This window comes from Ornithodoros turicata, chromosome 3, assembly GCF_037126465.1.
Source record: "Ornithodoros turicata isolate Travis chromosome 3, ASM3712646v1, whole genome shotgun sequence".
In the NCBI taxonomy this organism is placed as follows: domain Eukaryota; kingdom Metazoa; phylum Arthropoda; class Arachnida; order Ixodida; family Argasidae; genus Ornithodoros; species Ornithodoros turicata.
In genome coordinates this window covers 56,370,399-56,397,096 of record NC_088203.1, presented here as the reverse complement: position 1 = coordinate 56,397,096, position 26,698 = coordinate 56,370,399, and the positions used below count along the sequence as shown (strand labels likewise).

Below are 26,698 nucleotides of genomic sequence, written 5' to 3'. Positions count from 1 at the left end.
CGCAGCGTGCACCAGATGGAACATTTCGGCCAACAGCTATTTGGCAGAAAAAGATTGGAGTATTTTCTGGACGCATATAAACAAGCGATGTCGTCGCCCCACGCATATTTACTCGTGGATCTTCACAACTATACGCACGAGGATCACAGGTTGCGTAGCAATATCTTCCCGGGAGAACGTCAATATATCTACGCTCCGAAATGAATCTCCGCCCTCACCTCACTTTACTCAAAGTACTCTCCACTCTACCCCCTCCACGCCGCCGCGACGTCTTGAGACGTTCGTCCTCGTCCGACATGAAACACCTCTCCGAAATTTGCCTCAATGTATTGAACGGAAAGGTGGCTCTAGCTCCAGATACGTTCGCGCGTTTGAAGAAGCACAAACGCTTTTTACGACGGCTCGCCTACAAAAAGATTCACAAGAACCCGCAACGTTTGAAGCGCTATCTGTCTCAGCAGCGAGGACAGGGCGTTCTTTCGTCGGTGGTTCCTCTCCTGCTTTCCGCCGTGTTGAACCTTTTCGCCAATGGCCAAGAGAATTGAAGTGACCACCTCCATCGGAAACATTCTTTCCTCGAAGGAGAGTGACGACGTCAAAGTGAAACTCATACTGCAAGCACTGTATCGCATACTCAAGCAGTACGGATTTGACCCCTACGACAATAAAAACAAGGCATCCGACGCTACAAATGACTTTGACTATTCGCTCCTCTCTCCAGAGGTGGACGAAGAGGAAGCGGAAAGGGTCGTCTCGGAATTAAAGAAGGTTCTTTCCTGGGATCGCGAGGGTTGTGTCTCCGTGTCGGGCAAGCCCATCAGACACTCCTCCGTTTACGAACTCGTCAATTATTTGTTGCAACGTAAGACGGGAAAGAAACCTTCCTGGTTCCCCAAAGTCTCGAAACTATTGCGTCTGATTTCTCTACCCAAATCTCGCGAGCCTCAACAGCAGCAGCAGCAGCAGGCCTCCATTGCGTGGACGACTTATGGAGGGATATGAGAAACCAGAGGGTGGTTTGGGGGGTGTGGAACGCTATAGAAAAGCGCATCACTTGAGCAAAAAGAAGGCTCTCGCCATTCTCAGAAAGCTGGATGCCTACACGCTCCACCATCCGGTCAGAAGAAAGTTTAATAGGAGACGCATCATCGCGCTCAAGATCAACGACGTGTGGCAAATGGACCTCGCCGATTTTTCAAAATACAAGAGATTCAACGGTGGCTACCGCTACATTCTCGTGGCAATCGATTCCCTCTCCCGCTTTCTGCGCACCCTCCCGCTAAAGACGAAGCGCCCCGCCGAAATGAAAAGGGCCATGATAAGACTTTTTCGGGGAGGTAACGTACCTACACGCATCTTTTGCGACAGAGGCGGGGAATTCTACAACAAGACCGTCAAGGAGTATCTCTCACGAAAGAAGGTACAGATGTATTCTACCTTCTCTCCAGTAATCAAAGCGTCGCAGGCAGAGCGCGTCATACGCACTTTACGCGACAGAATATTCCGTTATTTTAGAGTAACGGGAAAATACCACTTCGTTTCCGCGCTTCCCAAGATCGTGCGCGACTACAACACCACCAAACACAGGACTTTGGGCATCAGCCCGTCCGAAGTCACGCCCGAAAACGAATTGGAGCTGTTCAATAAGATAAATGGGAAGCCCGTCGTACCCTCCGTGAAAAAGAAGCTCAAACTGGGGGATAAAGTGAGGGTCCTACTTCACAGAAAAGGTTTTCATAAGAGCTCGGAAGGGAGTTGGTCGCCTCAGATTTTCACCGTCTCCCGCCTGAGAGACACCTCTCCTCCCGTCGTACACCTGGAAGATTACCGGGGTAAGGAAGTGGACGGATCTTTCTACCCGGAGGAGGTACTCGTCGTAACCCGAGACGCCAATCAGCCTTGGCCAGTAACGAAAGTGCTGAGGAAGAAGCAGGTGAACGGTCAGAGCTTCTCCTTGGTTCGCTGGTTCGGTTACGACAAAGAACACGACAGTTGGGTTCCGAGCAGCGACGTGGTCAAGATTGGGAAATGATGTCAGACATCTACGTCCACCTGCTCTCGAACGCCAGCATGGATAAGTTTCCCTCGAATAAACTCAACGCCTTCACGGTAGCTTTCGATAGTCCGCTTCAGCTCTCGAATCGGTATAAAGTCGGTCTGATGGATCTCAGCATAAGTAACGATTTTTTAAATATCGGGTACGAAAGGCAAGATGCGAAAATCGAGGTTTCTTTCGAGGACACGGTGGAAGCCGGCAGAACTTTTCGTGTCACCTCGGATCTCGAGAGGGATTTGGGAAAAGCCCTTTCGGAATTCGACGTTTCTTTCGCGTACAATAAATCGCGATACGACTTCGTCTTACCCGTGGACGTGAAAGCCGTGGAATTGGACCCTCGGCTCGCGCAAGCGCTCGACGCCTCGCTAGCGTCCCGCGAAGCAGGTCGTGCGGTGAAACCCCCCAAATTGAGCGAACGCGAAGCCACCTCCATCTTATTGGAGCACGCCGCAGCCGCCGTCGCTTTCGGCGACGTCACTCTGAATTCGGAAACCACGTCCCTACGGAACACACTCAACAAGTATTTCCAGACGCACAAGCTGGACGCCTCGCTAGAATTCGCGGATAACGTGTACTCTCTGAAAACACCGAAAGGGTTGCACGTACCGGAACCCTTTGTCAAGCTGCTACATCTCACACCCGTCGAGGGACACGAAGAAACGCTACGCGTCTCTCTCCCCGTAGCGCGTCAATTTTCTTTCACGATCAAGACGAAAATTCCTCGATCTTTGCAAGTACATGTGCCTCCCGGCTATTATGCGACGCCGCAAGCACTTCTAAATGCGATTAATCAGCGCGTAGGCGAACGCGCGCGCTTCAGCTTCGACGGAACCGAACAGAAATGTAAAATTCGGCTTTCCGAGGGCACCTCCACCCTAAGACTTTCCGAGTACCTGGCCGTGCTTTTGGGCTTCGAATCGCGTACCGTGTTCACGGGGATGAGGATGCCACGAGCTCCGTCGAGGTACTCCTGGAACCCCCGTTTCACAACATAATCGTGTACACGGATATCGTGGAACCCACGTACGTGGGGAGCGGGAAAAAACCGATATTAAAAATACTACCCTTTTATTACGAGAAAGACAAGCACGTCGTCACCTACACGTTAGATAACATCCAGTATTTTAACCTGTCTCAATTCGAAATTCCTTCAGTGACGATCGTTCTCGCGGACGAAACGGGAAGACGTTTGCCGTTGCGGTCCAAAGGCAGAACCAATCTAACGTTGCATTTCAAATATGTACCGTAATTCCCCCAAAATAATTCCCGTGTACACGGGACCCCTTTTCCAACGAGGGGGCGGTGTGTTGAGCAACATATCCAAGTTTATCGTTCCCATCTGGCAGCAAATAAAACCGATCGCCAAGAGAACGTTGAAGCGCTTGGCGCGGAATTTGGCCGATGGCGAAGGAATATCGCGCGCAGTAAAAAAGACGGCCATAGCAACGGGGAGAGACGTGCTGGATTCCATGGAGGGCTCTGGAAACAACAACAATGGAAAGAAACGCCGCAAAAGACAACAAAAGGCGCCGACACACGACGCACCTGCAGATATCTTTGGTACGCCGTGAAGGTCACACATCCGCTGCGCGCGCTCCGCCATGACGTCAACGAAAGCAAAAATACAGACGCACGGTCACCGCATTGTCTTACGAGTGACGTGATGATATTCGAACCCCCTTCCATTCAATACGGCGTGGAAGATACTTCGTACCAACTTTTTTATCCGGTCAACGGGGTAAATAATTCCGTGATCGAGTTTTGTATTCAAAATTTGCAAAGGGCACACTTGGATCTCTACGGCAGTTTCGTGTCTTTGACCGTGCGCATTGTTCGCGACGACGGGGAAGAAATGGACGAGAAAGATGTCGTTTTCCCAATAAACCACCTGTTGAGCGGCATGTTTAAGACGGTCACCGTTTACGCGAACAACAAGCTCGTCAGTTCCAACGAGTTGTACGCCTACAGGAGTATTTTGGACGTCGTGCTTCATTCCACGCCCGCGGCTCAAGAAACAGTGCACGCGGCTGGACTTTATGTCGAGGACGACGAACATTTAAAGGACGATTACGACGTCTCGTCTCGCGGTCCGAAACAACGTTACGAAGCGACGAAGGGTGGAAAATACTTTAACCTGGTCGGACAGATCAATACCGACCTGTTTCAACAGCCGCGCCTGATGGTACCTGCCGTCGAAATTCGCGTCGTTTTCCTGTTAAACAACGACGAATTTAAACTCGTATCGGTCCCCAAAGACAAGAAAACGTACAATTACGAGGTGGACATTAAAGAAATGACGTTACACTTGAAAAAGGTGACGCTGGCACCTTCCCTGTTTTTGGAATACGAGCGGCGGCTTCAGACCACGCCGGCCATCTACGTGTTACGCGGATTGGAAACCAAGGTGCGGAGCTTGAGTGCCGGGAGCTTGGACGCTCACTTTGAAAACGTTTACCCCGAAAGGGTACCTTCCAAATTATGCGTCGCCCTGCTCGCCACGTCCGACTTTCTCGGCGACATCCAATCGAACCCCTACAAATTCCGTCATTACGACCTGTCTCATTCGATGCTCTCCGTGGACGGCCAGCAAGTGCGAGCCGAGTACGACTTTCAGAACGACCTCGTCAAAATTCCCTACTTTAACTTCTTGCAAGAACTGGGAGAGAAACATTTCAAGTATAGCTACGAGCGATTTAAAACGAACGGGTTCCTTCTCTACTTCAACTTGGACGTGGACAAGTGTTCTTCTCCTTCGCATTTGAACGAGTGGCGAAAAGGAAACGTTCGCCTGCAATTACGCTTCGCTAAAGCCCTTCCACACGCGGTCACCGTCCTCTTGATTTCCGAGTGTCCCAAGCTCATGTACGTCGACAAGGACCGTACGGTCACCTTCCCATAAGAAAAGATGTACGAGAGCGACATCTTGGAACTCGTGTCCCTGAACCCCCTCGCTTCCTCCATGCTGAGAGGCATTTGCGCTTCCAACGAAGCCTTCGTTTTACGCAAGCCCGGTTATTTAATCATCAATACGGAAGAGCGAAAAAGACGCGGGCAGCACTGGGTGCTCTACCTGAAAAACTACGACGGGTCTGCCGTGTTTTTCGACAGCTACGGACTTCCCCCCATCGAAGCAAACCTTCGAAAGACTTTACCTGTAGTGGACGAGTATAACGACAAGTGTATTCAATCACCCTTTTCGCCTTACTGCGGGCTTTTTTGTATCTACGTAGCCACGCGCATGTCGAAACGCTACAGCTTGAAAAGTTGTGTATCCATGTTTTCCTGTAACCTGGAAGAGAATGACGAAACAATAAAACGTCTCCTCGTGAGCGAACTCGCTTCGTAAAAAATAGACTATTTATTTATTTATTCACGACATACACAAGACCCTTGCGAGACGATCTTCCAACGTGCTGACCCGACGCTCACCGCCGTCGTCGCCGGTCTGCACCGTGACGTCGAGGGATGTGTGGAGAAGCCAGTAGCGACGGACGATAGGCCGGTTGAAACCCGCGTTGATGAGACACGGGTCGACTGCCTCTCCTCGTCTATACTTTTCCAACAGCTCGAGCTTGTAATCTACGAAACGCTTCATTTTCTTTGCAATCTTCCCACTGACGGTGAACAGACGTAAGGGTATCGTCTTGAGAATCGAGCGAAAGTCTCCCTCGCAGCTATCGCCGTGAATATAATCGCGTAATCGCAGCAAGTCCCGATACATTCGCGTTTGCACAAAGGTGGCAAACCTCTGCTCGGGCGTCATCATGACTGAGACGGAATGAGAGTAGACAACCTTTTTTTATTTCTCGTTACACATGAATTAGGCTCCAGCTTTGGTTTCGTAGCCGGGAAGGCAGCCCAAATACGGACGAAGGCTCGAGTCTAACCAATGGCTGGGGTTTCTCGACCAGAGTCCACCGCAGCGACAGGTAGTCAGTTGATCGCCGATTCGCAAAAAGAAGGTCTTTGGAGGAGGCTTGAAGGTTAGGACCAGGGGTAGATCTCCCGTCAGTAGCCATTCGTAATCTGCAACGAAAGGAGTGTGAGAAACGCATGTTTTTTTAACTCAAACACACACGTACAATCTTCTTCAGTCACAGAGTGACACTGATGGTCCATCTTCTCCATCTTCCTTCAATAGTCGAAGTCCTTCGCAACGTACGTCGAACGGTACCGTCCGACAGCCGAGAAACGGGCGAATCAATCGGTCCGTCCAATGCTTTTGCTCTGAAAAAATGAGAACGATTATAGAACGTATTAAAAAATAATGAGGAAGCGTACCTTTGGACCACAATCCACCACAATTGGTGCAGAAGAAGCGGGCGCTGCCAATCTCCCGAAATATGTGAGGCGGGAAAAAACCGACTTCACGCGCAGCAAAAGTGTTGTACACTGGAAACGAAACTCTTCAAACATTTCGACGATGATGACGTCATGGGTATTACTTACGAGGATCTACCAAGCTGATCATGATGGAATGACGATCGACCATTCGCTTCGACATTTATAGTAAAGCTTTGCCTCTCACTCTCTATGACGTCATTGAACGTGTTTGAACATGTTAAGACGTGTTTGAACATGTTCGGACACGGGCGGCGAAGTCGCCCCTGGACACACTCGTTCCTCTCTCTTCCTCTTTATGACGTCATTGAACGTGTCTGAACATGTTTGGACGTGTTTAGACACAGGCGTCGAAGTCGTCCCTGGACACACTACTTCCCTCTCTCTCTCTCTATGACGTCATTGAACGTGTTTGAACATGTTTGAACGTGTTTGAACATGTTGTGACGTGTGTAGACACGAACCCCGCAATACGAAAAACGTCACGCAGTACGAATTAGATTGGTGGTTAGTGTGTCGCGCCCAGTGTAGAAGGATCCTGGGTTCGAATCCCACTCTGGGTCTTCTTGTCGTCATGTACAAGTCGTCTCAGAGTGTTAGCTTGAAATTAGTGTAATGTTTTATTCAACGCCGATGACATCATTGTCATATGCGACATCGCAAAAAGGCGCGAAAGACGGAAGGCGGGGTGGTCAAAGTACAGACGACACCGTCGCAATGCGAGGAGGAGGAGAGCGGTGTAGCGACTATAAAAGGTGCGCTGGTTCTACGACGATTGATCGACAGCCCGTGAGGGGCATTCATCCACGACGTGAGTCGTTTCGTGGACCAAAATGTAAGTTGACCGTCTCTGCTGTGAGAGTGTATTCTATGCATGACATTGTTTTTTCAGGAACCAATAGCCGCTGTCACCGCATGACACTGAACACAGGAACTCATCCCATCCTCTCTCATCATCATCAATCTCAAGCATTCCTCAACTGAAGGGAAAAGTAAGCATTGTTTCGTGAGGGGGAATCTCGTACTGATTTTGTTTGACCGCAGTGCCGCGCTGTCTCGTATGTCAGTACGACCCCATCGACGCCATGCTCGTGGCCGTAGAAAGAGAGCACGAAGCTAGAATAGAGAATCTCGGTAATAGCCCAGTCGTCCTTTCAGATGACGACGACAACAGAGTCAGTAGTCCGCCTTTCGTAATACCTGAAACGGACGACGACGAATCCCTAGATGGACATGACAATGCAGACGAATTGCTCATGTGGGAAGGGGATCAGTCGTATGCAGATTTCATTCCTCTGTCTGGTAGGGTTCGAGATGAATCACCAGATGCAAGCCCAGAATTTCGAAACGAAGCTGAGCCTGTCCAGGGTCGTAGAATCGTTGAATTGAGAGAACACGTCGTAGAGAATCATCCCTCCGTCACGGAGAGACGATTCCTTCCTTTCTTTGTCACAGATGAGGCGTTTGACGGAACGGCTACTAGGTACACGCTTCTCTGTTCCCCGCACGACGACAACGTCGACGATTTGCGACTCTATCTACCGAGCATAGCTCCAGTAATCACGCGCGTCCTCGAAGCATATCCCATGCCTTTCAAATTTTGTCTGTGCTCGAAAGCGCTCATGGTTAAGGACGGAGCCGACGGGTTGACTTCTCATCTCCTTCACGTGAACCTTCACATGAGAGTGGTTCATAACCGTCAAGAAATCGAAGGCGCGATAAATGCTGCTATCGCAGAATCCTCGCAACGCGTAGAAAACTATGCGAGAGAAGGGTCTGGTTTCACCTCGAACGACGTCCAATGTGTCGACTTAAAACTAACGCGTTTGAAACCGAAGCGGATTGGGTGCACGATCGAGCTTCCCGAAATGTTGAAGAAAAAAACAAAGACTCTCACAAACGTCAAACTTCCACCGAATCACGAAAACGAGTGTTTCAAGTACAGCGTGCTGGCACTCTTGCATCCGTTGAGGAGCAAACCAAACCTTCATGTTAGATACCACAAATACATGAATCCTTCGAATCCGGAGACGCGCGTAACGTACTGGCCACCCTGCTTCCCAGTCACTTACGAAGACATTGCCCTGTGGGAGAGAAAAAACAAAATCTCCGTGTACATCTACGTGTTCGACGAGCAGACGAGTTCGATATCTACCGGACGGGTTCCCTGCACGCTCTATCAGGACAAAGTCCACCTGCTCGAGGTTAGGGAGCATTTCTATGGGATCCGAAAATTTAGCACTTTCATGGGGCGAGGTGACTATTTTTATTGCGAGAAATGCACGAGCGGTTATAGGACGAGAGGGGCGTTGGAGCAGCACGAACGTTTGTGTCGAGACGTAAACGAAGTAATTCTCGAAATGCCAAAAGCGGGGGAGAGCGTTTCCTTCACCAAGATACAGTACATGCATCCCTATCCCTATTTCGCGGTGTTGGACACGGAAAGCATGCTGGAAAAGGACGCGCTCGTTAAGGACGCCTCGAGTGTGCACAGGATGAGCTCGTATAGCATTGTGCTAGTGAGAAGTTGTGATGGGAAAATAATGGACGTAGATGGCTATTTGGGACCCAACGCGGCAGAAAAATGCTTGCTCTCGCTCAAGCGATTTAGCGAACAAATCGATAGGCTGAACCGTCTTCCCTCACCGTTGGTCATGAGTATGGAAGACCACTTTCGGCACGCGAGCGCTACGCACTGCGAATTTTGTGGAATCGAATTTAACCGACATACGCGGAAGGTGTCGCATCACGACCACACCCGTTTCGTAGACCCCGGTTCCTCGAATTTTGTCGCGACGCTGTGTGATACGTGTAACCTTACGTGTCGTAACACCAAAGAACTCGTCGTGTGCGTGCACAACCTGCAGTACGATTTGAGCTCCCTTCTCCGCCACATGCACGTTCTAAATCTGGGCGAACCGTGGATCTTAGCTTCGAGCTCGGAAAAGATAAGAGGGTTCAATATTGGAGATCTCCATTTCCGCGATACCACGCAGTTTTTCAACCTGTCCTTGTCGAACCTGGTGGAAACCCTTCTCGCCAGCGGTGGCGAGAGTGCGTTTCATTGTACCCGTCAAATGTTTGGTGACCGTTTCCGACGGCTTCTCAAGAAGGGAATTTACCCGTACACCTTCGTCGGCAGTTTCGAAGCGTACAATTTGCCCGCACTACCGCCAAAGGAAGCTTTCAAAAGTGACCTGAACGATGAAGAGATCACGGACGAGGACTATCAGTACGCCCTCGAGATTTTCGAATTGTTCAAATGCAAGAACCTAGGAGATTACACGCGTCTCTACGTCACGCTCGACGCCTGTCAGCTCTGCGACGTCGTACTGTATTTCAGGAAGATTGCGCTAGAGACGGATGGGATGGATATCTTACGTGCCATGTCCCTCGCCAGTTACGCGTGGAGCAGCGCTCTGAAGCTCACCAATGTCAAACTCGAGCTCATAAGCGACCAAGAGATGTACGAAACGATCGAGAAGGGAATCAGGGGAGGCATTTGTAACAGCTTCCACAGATACTGTCGGGCTAATCACGAGGGGTGCGACGATTACGATCCCCAGCAAGAAAAGACTTTTATCCAGTACCTCGACGTGAACAGTTTGTACCCGTACGCGATGACTTTCCATCTCCCAACAGGAGGTTTTGAGTGGGTCGATCCTTCGAGGTGGAGCGAGATCGATTTTCTCAACATTCCTCACGATTCGGAAGTGGGTTACGTCTACGTAGTAGACTTGTCGTATCCCGAAGAACTGCACGCGCTCACCAGGGATTTTCCCCTGGCACCCGAACACAGGTACGTGGACGAGAACGAACTGTCCCCCTACCAACACCACCTGAAAGATGCGTTGTCGCTGAACGCCCCTCCCACCAAGAAACTCTTGCTGACGTGCCACGACAAAGAACGCTATGTCGTTCATTATGCATTGCTCGCTCTGTACGTGAGGTTGGGCATGAAAATAAAACGTGTTCACAACATCCTCTCGTTCCACCAAGACAACTTTTTGCGAACCTTCGTGCAGAGAAACGTCGCGTTGAGGAATGCCGCGACCACGAAATTTGAGCGACTTCTGTACAAAACCATGTCGAACAGCACGTTCGGTAAGTCGATACAAAATGTGAGACGCATGAAAAGGTACGCTATAGCCTACGACAAAGAAAGCGCGCTCCGAAAAGCTAGCTCCGTCGACAGTCAGCATTTTCACATTCTGAGTGATAAGTGCATCTTATACGAGATGAAGCAACGCCGCATCAAATGCACGCACCCCCTTTACGTGGGCTTTGCCATTCTTGAAATATCCAAAGTCCGAATGTACAGCTTCATCTACGAGTCGCTCTTTTCTCGCTTGACATGTCCAGTGCAATTGATCTATAGCGACACGGACAGCATAATTTTTTCTCTCACGTGTGAAAGCCTGGAAGAGCAGCTGATGAAGATTGAGAGTGAGTTAGATCTATCTTCCTATCCGCCGGACCACCCACTTTTCAACGACGAGCACGCGAACCAGATGGGGTTCTTCAAAGACGAGACGGGGGGTGGAGTTATTCAGGAAGTCGTAGCCATCCGAGCGAAAATGTACAGCATTCTCTTGGCTGGGTCACACAAACAGATCGCGAGAGCGAAAGGAGTTAAGAAGGGCGTGGTGAGGAAACATTTATTGCACGAAGTGTACCGAGATTCTCTGTTCAATGAAAAGGCGGTCTCTCAGAAGCAGTGCACCATCCAGAGTATAAAGCAAACGATGTACACCATTTCGAGACTCAAGAAGAGCTTGGTCCCCTACGACGACAAGCGCTATCTCGTGGATGCCGTACACTCCTTCCCTTATGGGAGCTGCGAATACGGTAAGCTTTGTTATGTTTTGACGCGTATAGGATTACGATAGTGCTCTCTCTTTGTGCAGCAACGGAAAACCCGGAAGAGAGCCCGAGAGCGTCGTCGTCAGGCATCGAGTAACCGCGGAACAAAGAGCTGCACGCGCATGTAATCGAGAATAAAAGTTCTAGTCGAGACATGCTTCTCTCTCTCTCTCTCTCTCGCAGACAGGAGAAGTACGGGTCATCGTGGCAGTGTGGTAGCGGAATGGGTGTACGAAAAGAATTACCATTCCGTCATCGTGCTGGTGCAGTGACCCGCGCAATGACGACGCTGCGATGAAGATACCCCATATCCTTTCTCTTGAGGCAAGTCAGGGAGGGTGCAGGCATCTATCGACCAAGTCCTTTGTATGTATTCAATAAAGATGTTTCAGTGAAAGAGCACACAGAGTCTCGTCAAAGTTATTCGGACTGTTTAATGCGTTGCATGTCAATAACCAAGCGGTATTTCAATAAATCAGTGACAAAGTTGGCGATGTAGACTGCTTGCAAATGTCGCTGCTTCCGTAGAGCGTGCTTAATATGAGCGATGGCACGAGCGAGAAGGTCCACGATGTCTGCAGCGATGTAGTTGAATTCTGCGTTGGACAAGCTCACAAATTCGCTCATTAGTCCCAGGGGTCCGTCCGGAACCGTTATGCAGACGTTCTTGTAACGGGCGTAAATTCGACGCACCATCTCCTGCAGCGGCCCCGGCGAGATCTCTCCTATATTGCCAAAGCCTACCATGTCTATCACGTAGCGAAAAGCAGTGATGACGAGCTCGTTGCGGGGACTTTCGCCGTTGAAACATTCCTTCTCCACTTCTTCCCAAGAAGCGTGGGTGCGGGAACAATTTTGTAAAGAGTGGTAGCTGAACATCTTCACGTAGTGATGACGCGAGCGCGGTGCGCGCTGCCTTTATACAGATAAACGCGCGCGCAAAGAAACGAGAGTAAAACCGGAACTCAGAAGCCACCCGTCGCCGCTAGGAGCGCGCGCGCAGCGGAGAGCCGAAACCGAAAACACCCGCGGCCGGCGCAGAGGGAGCTAGCAGCGCGCGCGCGCGCATGCGCGGACGGGTGGAGCAGAGGGCGCGCGCGCATCCATAGCAGCCGCTGCGCGTCGCCTCTCTCAGTTTCTCTCGGACCGTCGCGGAAGACTGACGTGCGCTCCGCGCGCTCGCTCAGTTGCTGGCTGGATCTCGTAGAGAGCAGACGTGTTGTTCTCCGCGCTCGCTCAGTTTCTGCCTGGAAGTTGCCGCGGGGGAAAAGGTGAGTGATTTGACGCGCTCCTTTTCTCGTATGTTTGCCGTGTTTAGCGGTGACCGCGCTCGTGCTAAGCCTTTTCTCGCATGTTTAGACTTGTTTTGCGGTGTCCAAGCCTGTTGACGCATGTTTAGCGATGTGTGGTTCCCGCCTTGTGTTAGCTGCGTAGTGTTGAGGTTATGCCCAAGCGCGCTCCTTTTCTCGTATGTTTGCCGTGTTTAGCGGTGACCGCGCTCGTGTTAAGCCTTTTCTCGCATGTTTAGCGATGTGTGGTTCCCGCCTTGTGTTAGCTGCGTAGTGTTGTGGTTAGGCCTAAGCGATCGTCCCCCCGTAAGCCTTTTCCCCCGATGTGTACTGTTTTCTGTTTAGCAGTAGCGGTTAGACCTTTTCTCTCGCATGCCTAGACTTGTTTAGCAGTGCTGTCATTTTTACCTGCCGCTAGTATCTTGTTCTCTGTCTCTCTCCTCTAGAGCTATGATGGTGGCGCCATCTGGTGTGATGCCTTGCAACTAAGTGGCCACCTGTCGTCGATCTCTGCAACTACCCGACGTCAACAAGCACTGGTCACCCCGGAGCCGTTTCTTCGCCGCGGCATCGTTGATTTTCGAATAAATTGTTTCTCTCCACTCTATTTCTATCTTTTCATTTTATTTTCTACCTATTTTTTTATTTTTTATCAGCTCAAGTATCCGGAAACTCACATCTTCGTCTGGACGTGTCTTAGATGATCCCCAATTAGTGTAATGACTCCCTGGTGGGTCCTGATTAATGTGGGGGGTCCCAATTAGCTCTAATTGCTAATTAATGGCGTCCAGGCAAAGATGTCAGTTTCCGGATACTTGAGCTGATACATTACTACTATTCGCTACGGAAAATTCGTCTGCTTCGGACACGGCATGCTCCTTGTTGACAGCGGTTCATTATGTTTTGTTGGTTTGAGGCATAAAACAGAGGTGCAAACGAACAACAAAACATTACGCTCATAATGGTAACGCGATCGTGTGTATTATAGTCAATGTTTTTGGTTATTATATACGTCTCCAACTAACAAAAAGTGCCAGCGTCTCACATGAGGCAATACGCAGTGTGGCGGTTCCTGCTGTTCGCGAAGCGATGCAACATGACGCGGCTCACCTCGTATTCGTTCCTGGAAAACCAGACAAACAAAGTGCGTTCCTTCTGTTTGCAACTTATTGAACTATTTCAACGATCGCAACTTCCACTCGCATTGCACATGCACGTCCCTATTCCCTTTTGGAGGAGTGCTGACCTCAATCCAAACGCGAGTTCCCAATTTCGTTGAACTGCGTGTCTTCGCCGTGCAACCGAAAAGAATCGAAGAAAGTTCACTGATCAGACGACCAATGTTTCCGACGCCATGTTCTGTAAAAGAAAAGAAAAGAAAAAAGAAAGGCACCCGTTTCTGATGCGCATGCGTCTCTCGGCAGAACAACGCGTGCGAAAGGAACCCGCCGTCACCTTGACGATTGTCGGTGTCAGATCGCAGCCGAGGTCACTTGCGAGCCCTAGGAGTGGACGCAACGTACAACGTCACATCGTGACGGAGGTGCCCGTCATTTCTCACGTGTCTTCCACAAGAGTAGGAGAGAGCTCTCCGCACTCGTGAGAATCAATCGCCTGCTGCGCGCGATATTTTTCTGCTACGCTCATATTTCTTGCGTGAAAACGTTATTTAGTGATCGGACATTCCATCACGATCAAAAACTAATTTTTGTTTTCTCGGTCTTAGACTGCTCCTCTAAGAGGTTAGGTATCTGCGACTCAGACCCCATAACGAGTTTATTCATGACTGTGTTCTGATAGGTCAACCAACGGATTTCTGTTGCAAGTAGGCCTGAGTGGAATCAGTTGCCGCAAAGTCAGATTTAAGTTCAGCAGTGCTTGCTTGATAATCTCATGATGATGATGATTCAGTTTCCTTTTTTTTTTCTTGTCTTTCATTCTTTTTTCTTTTTTTCTTTTTTTGCGCATGGACAGCTAAAGTCATAGTGCGCCACAACAGTGATGTGATGGAGTTGTGCCTAATGAAAAGTATGTCTGAACACAGGTAAAAGTGGAATCAGTTAAAAGCAAACATGATGTCTAATACAACTAGTGAATGAGTCTATAAAATAGGTAACACTACAAAAGGTTTATGATTAATAGCGCTGGGTGAAGAGGTAAAAAGTGTGTGCAAAACAATTTTAAATTACGCTGACGATGAGTTTCATGGTATGGATATGAAATGAGTACGTATGTGTAGAACAGAGAGAAGACTCGAAGTTGGTGGACACAGTGTAACTGACAGTGTGTGTGGACAGCGTGTGTGGACAGTGGGTAGTTCCATTTTAAGTCGACGAGGGTGGGACATTGACAATTTTTTATTTCCATGAAAAAATATATGTTAGATAGCATCTCGATTAATGACAAATGCAACAGTTCCGAGCTCCATCCGATGAACCGTTTCCGATATGGAAATGTGGAAAGATGCGGCGGCGAATGCTGCTTCGAATTTTCCCCCAACTTTGGCCTCCTAGCACCGAGCTTCTTGCCTCACCACGTCCTTCAAATTTGGCTGATAAAAACTATGTGTACAGGGCAGTATGCAGAAAAAGTCTAGTGACTCGTACCGTAAAGGGGCGCTACGAAAAAATTCCCGAACATAGCACTTTTGGCAAAAAATGTACGATTTCGAACTTTTTTTGTTCATGAGCACGTGCTCGCAATCCCTTGAAAGTACGAGGGGCGTTCAAGTCAAACCGGGACTTTCTGTCTCCTTAGTGTCCAAATGGCTCGCGCTACTTCTTTTTCACCATTTTCACACGCGACAGGCCTCCGCGTTCACCACGTAGTGGTCCATAGTTTGTGCGAAACAGAAGACACGTGCTAGACAAGATGGCCACAACGAGGTGAGCGCGCACATCGAACAGCGAATTGTCATGAAGTTTCTCGTGAATGAAGGCGTAAAGTCATCGGAAATTCCAGACGACTTCAGGCCCAGTATGGTAACGATACACTTAGCCGCAGCAAAGCGTTTGAGTGGTGCAAACGGTTCCGAGACGCCCGTACGTCAGTGCAGGACGATTCCGGCCGGGGTGGCTTAGAGCCCGGTGTTAGAGTTCCTTAGAACATCCAACTTGTGGAGCGCCTGATCCTCAAGGCCGAGGGATAACATGTCTCGAACTGGCTCGAAAGACGGACATTTCTGTGGGAACGTTGAACTCTATCATTCATGAACACCTCCAGTTTCGGAGAGCCGGGCCTCATCACCAAAGCAGTCCTCCAATGCAACGCCGCCAACAATGCACGGCCGAATACCGCGCATCTCACGACACGCACCTTACAGGAACTTGGCTGGGAGTTGCTGCCACATCCCCCTTACAGTCCAGACCTCGCCCCCAGCGATTTCCATCTCTTCGGGCCGATCGACGAGGTCAAGAATGTGGTCCGATCATGGCTGCTACGCTTCGGTAACTATTTCTACGCTGCTGGCATCCAAACCCTCGTGAAACGCTGGGACAGGTGCATTAGTGCAGCTGGAGATTACGTTAAAAAATAAAACTAATTTCTGCCTGTAAGTTCATTTTACTTTTGCAAAAAATGAAAAGTCCCGGTTTGACTTGAACGCCCCTCGTAGTTAAGATTGTTGCATTTGCTTTTAAAACAGTGCGCACTTTGACCAGTTCTTTCATTTGATAGCCGCACACATTTTGTTGGTGCGTGTACCTCTTGGTTTCATGTCTTTATTATTTTTATAGGTGCTTGCAGACTCATGGATTGGACTTGACGAATACAGCGCCTGTCCTGTGAGTCATTTATTGGCACATTAGCTTAGCTGCAGCTACAATCACATTTCAGGTAAACGAAAACCGGAAATATGTTCTAAATGACAAATTACATATATGTTTCTCTTCCAGATCCATCTGGGCAGCAATGTTTTTGTGCCCTGTGAAAGATTCTCATGGATCCTGAAGTCAAAGACCGACGCAATGTTCTGCAAAGATATGGCCAAGGCTCTCTGGGATGTGTCAGTGTTGGTGAACAGAAGTGTTACTGGCACAATGTGCCCACGATACGCCAAAGAAGGTGCCACGGCGAAGCCTGGCCTGAGCCCACATAAGCTCGATGCTATTTCAAGTAAGTGTGAGAACTCAACGAAACTCATTGTAGTAAGCACCAACTCATTGCAGAGCAATGCCTTGGACCCCGCAGCACTGTGCATCACACTGTGCATAAGTGTGAAGCTTCTTCTTGGAAGAATAAAGCTGAGCAGTTAGGCAGTGGAAAATTTAAGCGGCTGCGCATGAATGAAGTTGTGCGGTAACCATGATTCTTTATCATAATGCTGTCACGATGACCCGGGAATCGTTGGCTTTGTGCCAAATATGCATTTGTGACAGCCATCTAAAACTGGCAAATGGTGGCGTTTTCTCTCAGAACAACTATCAGTGCCAGAAAAACTAAATTCTGCATGTGAATAGTCCCCTGGGCGTGAAACCAGATGAATGAGTTTTATTGTCCCCACGGATAATTTTCTCACATTAAAAATACAGTGACCATGCAGAAATCACATTTCATTGAAGCTTTGTCTAATAATAATTCGGTGTATACATCGCGAGACAACTACCATCATGAGTGATGCCACAGTGGTCGGTCTGCGCATAAATTTTGCCTCTTGCATCTCACAAGTAGCCTGGTCTGTTTCTGTGTATTTTTCATTTTACAGTTTGAATTTAATTTTGCAACTTTTTAATTGCGATGATTAAAGCAAAGCTGTCAATACAGCTGTTGTACACGATGGCATAAGACAGTGAATGCCACAACCTCCAACTCTAACATTTACGAGGCATTTTTTTCTGTCGGGTTTGAAGAAATACGGGTGGAGTTCTGAAAGTACCGCATGATATGGCATTCGCCACACAACAAGCGAGCCTGCCAGCAGCGCTGTCTTTCCTCCGCTTTGCACATGAATACCGTAGCTCGGCTCCTCTGTCAGCACATAAGGTACCCTTTCCTATTTGTGTTGTTTCATGAATGGGAGGCTCGCTTGTCGTGGGACGAAGCCAGGTGACAGGATACTTTTTTCAGTCCGCATTTTTGCAACCAGAAACAACGGTTTGTAAATGTCAAAAAGTTGTGACCTACGACATAAGTTGTCTCGTGCAATGATCTACAACTTCACCATTGACACCATTGCTGAAATAATTTTAATTAAAAAGTTAGAGAATTAATTTCAGTTAGTTAATGAAGTTTCCAGCTAACCATGCACATCCGAGGCGTGCTGACACCACATCAAATGGTAGCTCATAGTCACAGAACTCGCACGGTCGAGGCACGACGGCGTCGGCCTTGATTGCGATTTTTAGCACTACTTTTTCGGTTTTCTATTGAACGACCCTTGTAACTTCATTGGATTCTAAAAACATTCTTGTGACATGTAATATTCCTCATTCTGTGTTCCCAATGACAGATGCATTCAACCGCTATGTGGAGGTCAGGTCCTCGGCAGAAGTGCCGCCACAGACACGGGCCAAGCAAGTGAGGAAGTGGCGAACAGCCTTCATCGCCCAAGCCTTCGTCACGTTAGTCCAGTACTAGTCCAGCCAAGCACCGCCTTCATAGTTTTGCCTCTTTTAATAGCTAATAAACACATCCTCTCATTTTATTGGCATCCCCTGCATTTCAATTGGGGTCACTGTGCTCCAGCTGGGGGTCATTAGCTTATAGGGCCCTGTGGGCACTGAGCTCATAGCATCTATGAGCAAAGCTCACAGGTTGATTGATTGATTGATTGATTATGTGTTTAATGGCACAAAGGTAACAAAGGCCATAGAGCGCCAAAACCATGGTGAGTGTGTCGGAGATGATTATGGGAAAGATGATGTGAGAGAGAGTGTGTGCTCACAGGTGTGCTCATACCTAATCCCTATGAGCAAAGCTCATAGCTGCTACTACTACTATTTCAAGAAAATAAACCAGTCGGTTATTGACCATTCGCTCAAAGGTTTTGCCTATGCAGCTTGTCAAAGCGATGGGACGATAACTAGCAGGACAAGAGGCTTCCTTTCCGGGTTTCAGAAAGGGGATTATGGTGGCAATTTTCCATGCAGACGGTAGTGTCCCCTGTATCCAAACGAGGTTGAAGAACTGAAGTAAACATTTTTTTTTATATGTCAGACAAGTTTTCCAGCATTGAATATGTAACACGGTCTGGGCCAGGAGTAGTCGCTTTTGCTGACAACAAGGAACGTGACAATTCTACCATGGTGAAAGGCTGATTATATCCAAAACAGCCTCCACCATTTGCTGGAGTCTTTTGTTTTTCGGACCTTTGTTTATTTTAAGGAATTCACTGCTATAATGGGAGGAACTTGAAATGCTTTGGAAGTGTTCCCCAAGTGCATTAGCCTGTTCTTCTAGGCTTTCGCATACCTGACCGAACTTCTAAAACAGGGACTGAATGACTGATATGTTCTCCTCTGATTTTGCGAAGTCTGTCCCATACAATTTTGGATGGAGTATTGCAAGATAGAGAAGATATGAAGGTTCGCCAAGAGGACCGCTTAGCCTGTTTTCGTGTCCACCTGACCTTCGCTCTTGCCTTTTTGAAAAGTAAAAGATTTTCTGAGGTGGGGTATCTCCGAAATGTACCACATGCACGATTTTGAAGTTTGCGAGTTTCCTCGCATTCATTATTCCACCAGGGTTTAGGTCGCTTTGGGAGGCGACCAGATGTCCGGGGAATAGATACTGTTGCTGCATCAAGTATGATGTTGCTGAGAAGACAACCAGCTTCTTCTATCATTACACTATCAAAGAGAATTAAAGATAAGTCACTTCTTTCTGAAAACTGCTTCCAGTCGGCTAGTTGGAGTTTCCATCTAGGGGGGCGTGTTGTTAGAGGGTTCACAGGCGCAAGATATTTTAACACCACAGGGAAGTGGTCGCTCCCAAGTGGGTTTTCTTCGGTGTTAGTGACGCCACTGGAGTTTCGGAGACTGGAGGTGGATGTGCACCTCCTTGAACTTCATTTGCGGTTGTTACTGTCAGTAGTGATTGCTCGGTCTGTGTGTACTGTGTTACTTGTTTTACTTTCTGTTTTACGGCTGTGGCAAAAGATTTTTCGAAAAAGATGGGAGCTACTTTTTTACGGGCTTCTGGGTAACTGAGGTTATGTGTGACTTTAACATGTAAGACTTCTTTTTCATATTTCCATTTGGTACACGATCTTGAGTAAGACGGGTGGTTTGAAGAGCAGTTAACGCAACAGTCTGGCCCTTTGCATTCCTTTGTTTCGTGTTCAGACTTGCCACATCGTGCACAGCAGGCGGAGCCACGGCAGGAGTCTGCAGCATGCCCAAACCTATTACAGCGGAAGCAGCGCAATGGGTTTGGGATGTATGGCCGCACATCAGCTGAGAGATATCCAACTTTCAACTTGTCTGGTAGAGTGGGACGTTCAAAGGTAAGTATGATATTACGTGTTGTAATGTACTCGTTGTTCTTCCTTATCTTTATTTTACGAACATCTATCACATCCTGGTGTTTTGTGTTTTATGCAAAGATGCTGAAATTATTTTGCCTAACATGTCATGTGCATTCAAGATAGTGTCACAGACAGTTTCTGAGGTGCATTTTATTAGTAAGTCACCCGATCTCATCCGCTTGATTTCGGTTACATGCTTAGACAGTGATGCCACCGCCTTCTCGATAAACAACGGTGACATCTTACCCAAGGGTACAGCCTTTTCCTTGTCATTTCCTGCAGCTGCAAGAATAATGTATTTTGCACTGAAGTTATTTGTATGTAGATTGTAAGCCTCGGTCCGGGCACGCTTTGCGTTCCCGATCATTGAATTAGAAGAATTTTTCACTATTTACGGTTTAGTAACTAGGCATTCCAACAGGTCACCCACACTTCATGCCAATACATGTGGGAAGGTCCCGGTGTTTTCAGAAAAACCCGTCGGCCAGGGCCTGACCAAGACCCTGACCGCCACCGTTCAAGGTTTCTACCCTTCACCTCACGTCCCCTCGGCACGGTACGGATTACACCTTAGGACTGGGGACTGGGGTCCGTGGTAGCGCCACTCACCAAACACCAGCCGAAGCAGGTGCCCCCTGCGGGGTCAACAACAAGCATTTGCGCCCAACTCAATCAAGCGAGGTATTGTGACTTTTTCGTCTAAGGTTTTCACTGTTGGTTGCTAAGTATTCATTGAGCTTCGTGAGATAAGGTGCTAGTCTTTTTTGTTCGGTCGTGTTACTATGTATCTTAATGTTGAAATGCCGTTCATAATGAATCTGTATTCTAATGTACTGAGTTCTAACGTAATAACATGTGCAAATAAACCGGGAAAGCTGTGCAGATATGTCACCATTGTGCCACGATTCTTTCCGTGTCTAAGAAAAATTCCGTAAGTGGAACCTTCACCAAGCATAACCCGCCCTTGAAAGCTCCCCCCCCCCCCCCCCCAGCAGTGAATTTCTGGGGAAATCACTGCTCCTAACAGAACCAAACGCAATCTCCTGTCTGCGAGGAACCATTGTGAGAGCCTCCTGGAAGGAAGGCGAAAGACCAGCTCCTGCAGAATATACTCCACTTCGGTGAGCATTATTTCTCCGAAAAACTGCGTCTCACATTTCAGGCTGATACATGCACGTACGTACTTTTGACAGGCAAGCCCCAGTCGCTTGAAAGGAAGAGGAACAAGTTGGCAACGGCTAGGACGGACGGTCATTGTACAGATGAAGGCGTCGAGAGAGCAGTACCTGCTACTGAACATGTAAGGCATTTGTTAGACTGCACCTTTCACGTCATCGCAAACCTTTTCTTTTTACTCGCAATTCACCGCTTGCTTCTGCGTCGTTACTTTCGGTTTTCTGCCATGAAAATAAATGTCCGAGCAGCACGAGTCGAGCCGAAAAACGAAGCTCGCACTCTCATTCTTTCGCTGGAGGAACCGGAGTACGGATGTCTGATCTCTGCTCTTAAAGCCCCACGCACCGAAGTAAGAGCCCTACAAGAGGTTATGGGCCCAGGAAGGGACTAAGGCGGCGACTGGCATCATTCAATAAGGAAGTCCACGAAGTGAGGAACGAGAGAGCGCCAAGATGGCGGAAGGAACGTCGACGCTGGAAAGTCGGCGCCACGACTACTTGGAGAAGCTGGATTTCAACAATTACCCGACCTGGCGATACAAGATGATAATACTGCTGAAATCAAAGGGAGTTTGGTCCACTGTGGAAAGCGATCCTCCCGAAAATGCTGAGGAGAGAACACGATGGGAGAAGAGTGAACTGGAGGCTGTAAATTTGATGGTGCAGTCCCGTTCCAGTGCTCAAACCAGCTACATCCTCAACCACACATCCGCCAAAGGTATATGGAAGAAACTTGAAGAGGTAAATAGAGGGCGCCTACTGGAGAAGAAACTTACCTTGAAGCGGGATTTGAATGGCATTAAGTGGAGTAAAAGTGAGAACGCATCGCAGTACATGCATCGAGTGGAATCCCTCTGCGAACAGCTACGAAGCCTAGGTGATACTTTGGAAGAGTCTGAGGCTGCTGCTATCGCCATCCAAGGGCTCCCAAGATCTTACTATGGAGTAGCCCGGGGATTCGATGTGTGTGCGACGGCAGATATTACACTCGAAAAGGTGAAGTATGCGATCTGCCAGGAGGAACAGCGTCAAAAGAAAGATTCTGGAGACGAGGCGGCTTGCAAAGCCCGTGCTCAGTTCAAGAGGTACCCACCAGACAAGGACGCAAGGCAACTCAAATGTTTCAACTGTGGTAAACCCGGACATTATGCACGAGATTGCTGGAGTCGTCAGACGGACACTAATGGAAAACAATTGCAGTCGCAACGACGCCGAGTTGAACGGTTTCGAGGTGACAAGCCAAGAGAAGGAGCCAGATTTGCCAAGACATCGACTGGAAAGGACGACACTAAACAAGTCACCAAAGAATTCGCCTTCGGAGTAATTGAGAATACGTGTCGTTCGGACGATTGGTCGATCGACTCCGGGGCCACTAGTCACATGACTGGTTGCATCGACATTCTAAGGGACTTCAAGGAAGAGAATCACCGACAGGTCACAGTAGCGAACGGGAAAAGCATTAATGCCGAAGGCTCAGGAACTGATATTTTTCGCGTCAAAAACGACTACGTGGACAATGCCCTCAAAGCTAAAGACGTCCTCTACGTTCCTGGCATCACGGATAATCTAATCTCGGTATCTAAACTTACCGACAGTGGGATGGAAGTGACCTTCAGCCATGACGACTGCACAGCGCGCAAAGGAGATGAATTTGTTTTCTCGGCTGCCAAAGTGAACGGAATTTATAAGCTAAACGCTGAAGTTGTACCTGCCAGTGAACGCGCTGACCACTAGATAATGTAACGACGCTGTGGCATCGCCGAATGGGTCATCTGAATATTGATATGCTCGTTAAAATGTCCACTACAAACGACTGACTGACTGACTGACTGACTGACTGACTGACTGACTGACTGACTGACTGACTGACTGACTGACTGACTGACTGACTGACTGACTGACTGACTGACTGACTGACTGACTGACTGACTGACTGACTGACTGACTGACTGACTGACTGACTGACTGACTGACTGACTGACTGACTGACTGACTGACTGACTGACTGACTGACTGACTGACTGACTGACTGACTGACTGACTGACTGACTGACTGACTGACTGACTGACTGACTGACTGACTGACTGACTGACTGACTGACTGACTGACTGACTGACTGACTGACTGACTGACTGACTGACTGACTGACTGACTGACTGACTGACTGACTGACTGACTGACTGACTGACTGACTGACTGACTGACTGACTGACTGACTGACTGACTGACTGACTGACTGACTGACTGACTGACTGACTGACTGACTGACTGACTGACTGACTGACTGACTGACTGACTGACTGACTGACTGACTGACTGACTGACTGACTGACTGACTGACTGACTGACTGACTGACTGACTGACTGACTGACTGACTGACTGACTGACTGACTGACTGACTGACTGACTGACTGACTGACTGACTGACTGACTGACTGACTGACTGACTGACTGACTGACTGACTGACTGACTGACTGACTGACTGACTGACTGACTGACTGACTGACTGACTGACTGACTGACTGACTGACTGACTGACTGACTGACTGACTGACTGACTGACTGACTGACTGACTGACTGACTGACTGACTGACTGACTGACTGACTGACTGACTGATTGATTGATTGATTGATTGATTGATTGATTGATTGATTGATTGATTGGGGTTTTTTGGCGCAAAAGCGACAAAGGCCCCACTACAAACGCAGTTGCTGGATTACCGCCTTTGTCAAAAGTCACCCAAGTCTGCGAGGACTGCATCGCCGGCAAGCACTCTCGCCGACCCTTTCAGGGAGCAGGAGAAATCTGTTCAGAAGAAGTACTTACACTGCTACACGTAGATTTGTGTAGACCTTTTCAAGTGGATTCCCTCGGAGGCAGCAAGTACATCATGGTTATCGTGGACGACCACAGCAGACGAGTAGCCGTACAGTTTTTAAAGCATAAAAGCGAGGCAGTTGAGGCACTACAGGACTATATAACTACAGCGGAAAGACAGTGTGGGCGGAGCGTCAAACGAATCCGCAGCGACAACGGCGGTGAATTCATCAATCATCGCCTGGCTCATTTTCTGAAACGAAAGGGGATATTTCACGAGAAGACCGCCCCTTTTTCGCCTGCTCAAAACGGCATCGCTGAGCGCGTGAACAGGACCCTTGTAGAGACTGCAAGGACTCTTCTTCACGAAGCGGGTCTTCCCCTCGTGTTTTGGGCAGAAGCAGTGAACACTGCGGCTTACATCAGAAACCGCTGCTCTAAAAGACTACTGGATGGGCATACCCCAAAACAGATATACTCCGGGAATTATCAGTCTGTCCGACATCTCAGAGTTTTCGGTTGTCTTGCGTATACGTGGATACCAGACAAACACAGGAAGAAGCTGGATCCGAAAAGCCGAGAGGTCATTTTCGTGGGATACTGCCATGATAGGAAGCCCTACCGTCTCTACGATCCCACGACGAAGGAATTTTTGGCAAGCCGCGACGTTAAATTCATTGAACAAAAGAAGGGATCGACACTGCTGGACAAAGACTCTTACAGCAATGGAATCAGTGAGGACTTTCAGTACCCTATGCAGCGTCAGTTTCCTCATCACGCTCCAAGACTAGGCCAACACGAACCTACCGAGGTCGTAATCCCTCTTGGTACGAAACTGGATGGTACGGTTCAGGAAGCTAAGGGAGGCGGTGACACGCCAGAACCTGGAATCTCAGAGTCAACCGACACCAGTACCATCAGTAGTTCAGCAGACGGTCACGAGGATAACGAAAGTCTCGAAAGCCACCAAGAAGTGGAGCCACCACCCCAGGACGTACCCGTGCGCCGGTCTACGCGGGCCCGTCGGCCCGTCGAACGCCTGCAGGTAGACCCAAAGAAGGCGAGCTACTGTGAGATGGCAACCGAAGAACCGATGGACCCACACTCCTACGACGAAGCCATGACGTCACCTCAACGCGCGCAATGGACCGACGCGATGGACCAGGAACTAGCCTCTCTTCATCAGATGGAAACCTGGGTATTAGTACCGAGAACATCAGACATGAAGGTGGTGAAGTCCAAATGGGTTTCTCGAATCAAGAGAGATGCAGCAGGGAAAATAGACAAATTTAAAGAGGCTGGTTGCAGTGGGAAGCTCCCAAGTTCAAGGAGTGGATTATTTCGAAACATTCTCGCCCGTGGTAAAGCTAACCAGCTTACGTACACTACTAGCATTAGGGCTCGAAGAAGGAATGATCATGCGCCAACTAGACGTCAAGACAGCCTACCTCCATGGGAAACTCGAAGAAACAGTTTTTATGGACCCTCCTTTGGGGTGCCCAGGAACTGATGAAAAGGTTTGTCTACTCCAAAAGGCTTTATATGGTCTCAGGCAATCAGGGAGAATGTGGTACCTTACACTTGACAACGTCCTGAAAAAATAAGGTTACAGAAGGCTTGAAGCCGATCGATGCGTATACGTCCTGAGGAAAGGACCTGAGAAGGTTATCCTCAGCGTATATGTGGATGATATGCTCATGATGGCCACATCCGCGCGACTTCTTGACAACGCGATGAAGAACCTGGGGAAGGAAGTGGAGCTCAAAGATTTAGGAGAGCCCACCTACATCTTGGGTATAGAAGTAAAACACGACAAACTCCGCAAGACGTTGACCATCAACCAGAGGAAATACGTCGACGAAATTTTGAAAAGTTTTAACATGGAAGACAGCAAACAAGTAAAAACACCGATAGAGGTAGGACGAAGCGCAACGACCGAAGAAACGTCCGAGAACATCTCCGACCCCAACGTCCCATACAAAAACCTCATAGGCAACCTGATGTATTTAGTTCAGGGTACTCACCCTGACATCGCCTTCGCAGCGAATTTCCTAAGTCAGTTTAACTCAAACTACACGCAACACCACTGGCGGATGGCAAAGAGAATACTCCGGTACCTCAAGGGGACGCGGAATGCTGGAATAACTTACACCGCCTGCAAAGAACCGTTAGTCGGGTTCAGCGACGCCAGCCGGAACGAGTACAACACTGGGAGGTCCAGAAGCGCCTATGTTTACACCTTGTCCAAAGGAGCGATCAGCTGGCGATCAGCGAAGCAACAACTTGTGGCGTTGTCGACATGCGAAGCCGAATACATTGCGCTCACAGAAGCCATGAAAGAAGGCAAATGGCTGAAAACACGTCTGACGGAGCTTGGGTTCGACCAGTACGGAACCTGACACGTTGGAACTGCGGTGCGACAACCAGTCTGCCATGAAGATCGCAGAGAACCCCATGCACCACCAACGAACCAAACATTTTGACCTCAAGCTTCTTTTTGCAAGGAATGAAGTGGAGAACAAGGATTTTAGACTGTCCTTCCTGCGCACCGATGATATGATTGCGGACTCACTTACGAAGGCCGTACCAGGCCCCAAAATCATGGTGTGCAATGAAGGTTTCGGTCTCAGAGACTCTCGTTGAACAACCATCTTCAACCTGTTCAAAGTTTTGCTCGATGCAGGGGAGGG

The 26,698-nt window shown here is 48.7% G+C and overlaps 2 protein-coding genes and 1 long non-coding RNA gene across 3 annotated transcripts; all 3 read left to right on the top strand.

Annotated features, from left to right (window-relative positions):
* The first annotated feature begins 7,377 nt into the window (after window positions 1-7,377).
* LOC135388490 (uncharacterized) lies at window positions 7,378-11,662 on the top strand. Its single transcript, XM_064618067.1, has 3 exons — window positions 7,378-7,389; window positions 7,442-11,245; window positions 11,305-11,662. Coding segments are annotated over exons 1-3 (3,858 nt in total). The 5' UTR covers window positions 7,378-7,388; the 3' UTR covers window positions 11,358-11,662.
* Window positions 11,663-12,413: 751 nt separating this feature from the next.
* LOC135387119 (uncharacterized) lies at window positions 12,414-13,151 on the top strand. Its single transcript, XR_010420871.1, has 2 exons — window positions 12,414-12,531; window positions 12,996-13,151. It is a non-coding gene; the product is annotated as an uncharacterized LOC135387119 (long non-coding RNA).
* Window positions 13,152-25,708: 12,557 nt separating this feature from the next.
* On the top strand, window positions 25,709-26,407 carry LOC135389494 (uncharacterized). The gene has a single exon (XM_064619535.1). The coding sequence runs from the start codon at window positions 25,709-25,711 to the stop codon at window positions 26,405-26,407; it is 699 nt and encodes a 232-aa protein (XP_064475605.1).
* Window positions 26,408-26,698: the final 291 nt, after the last annotated feature.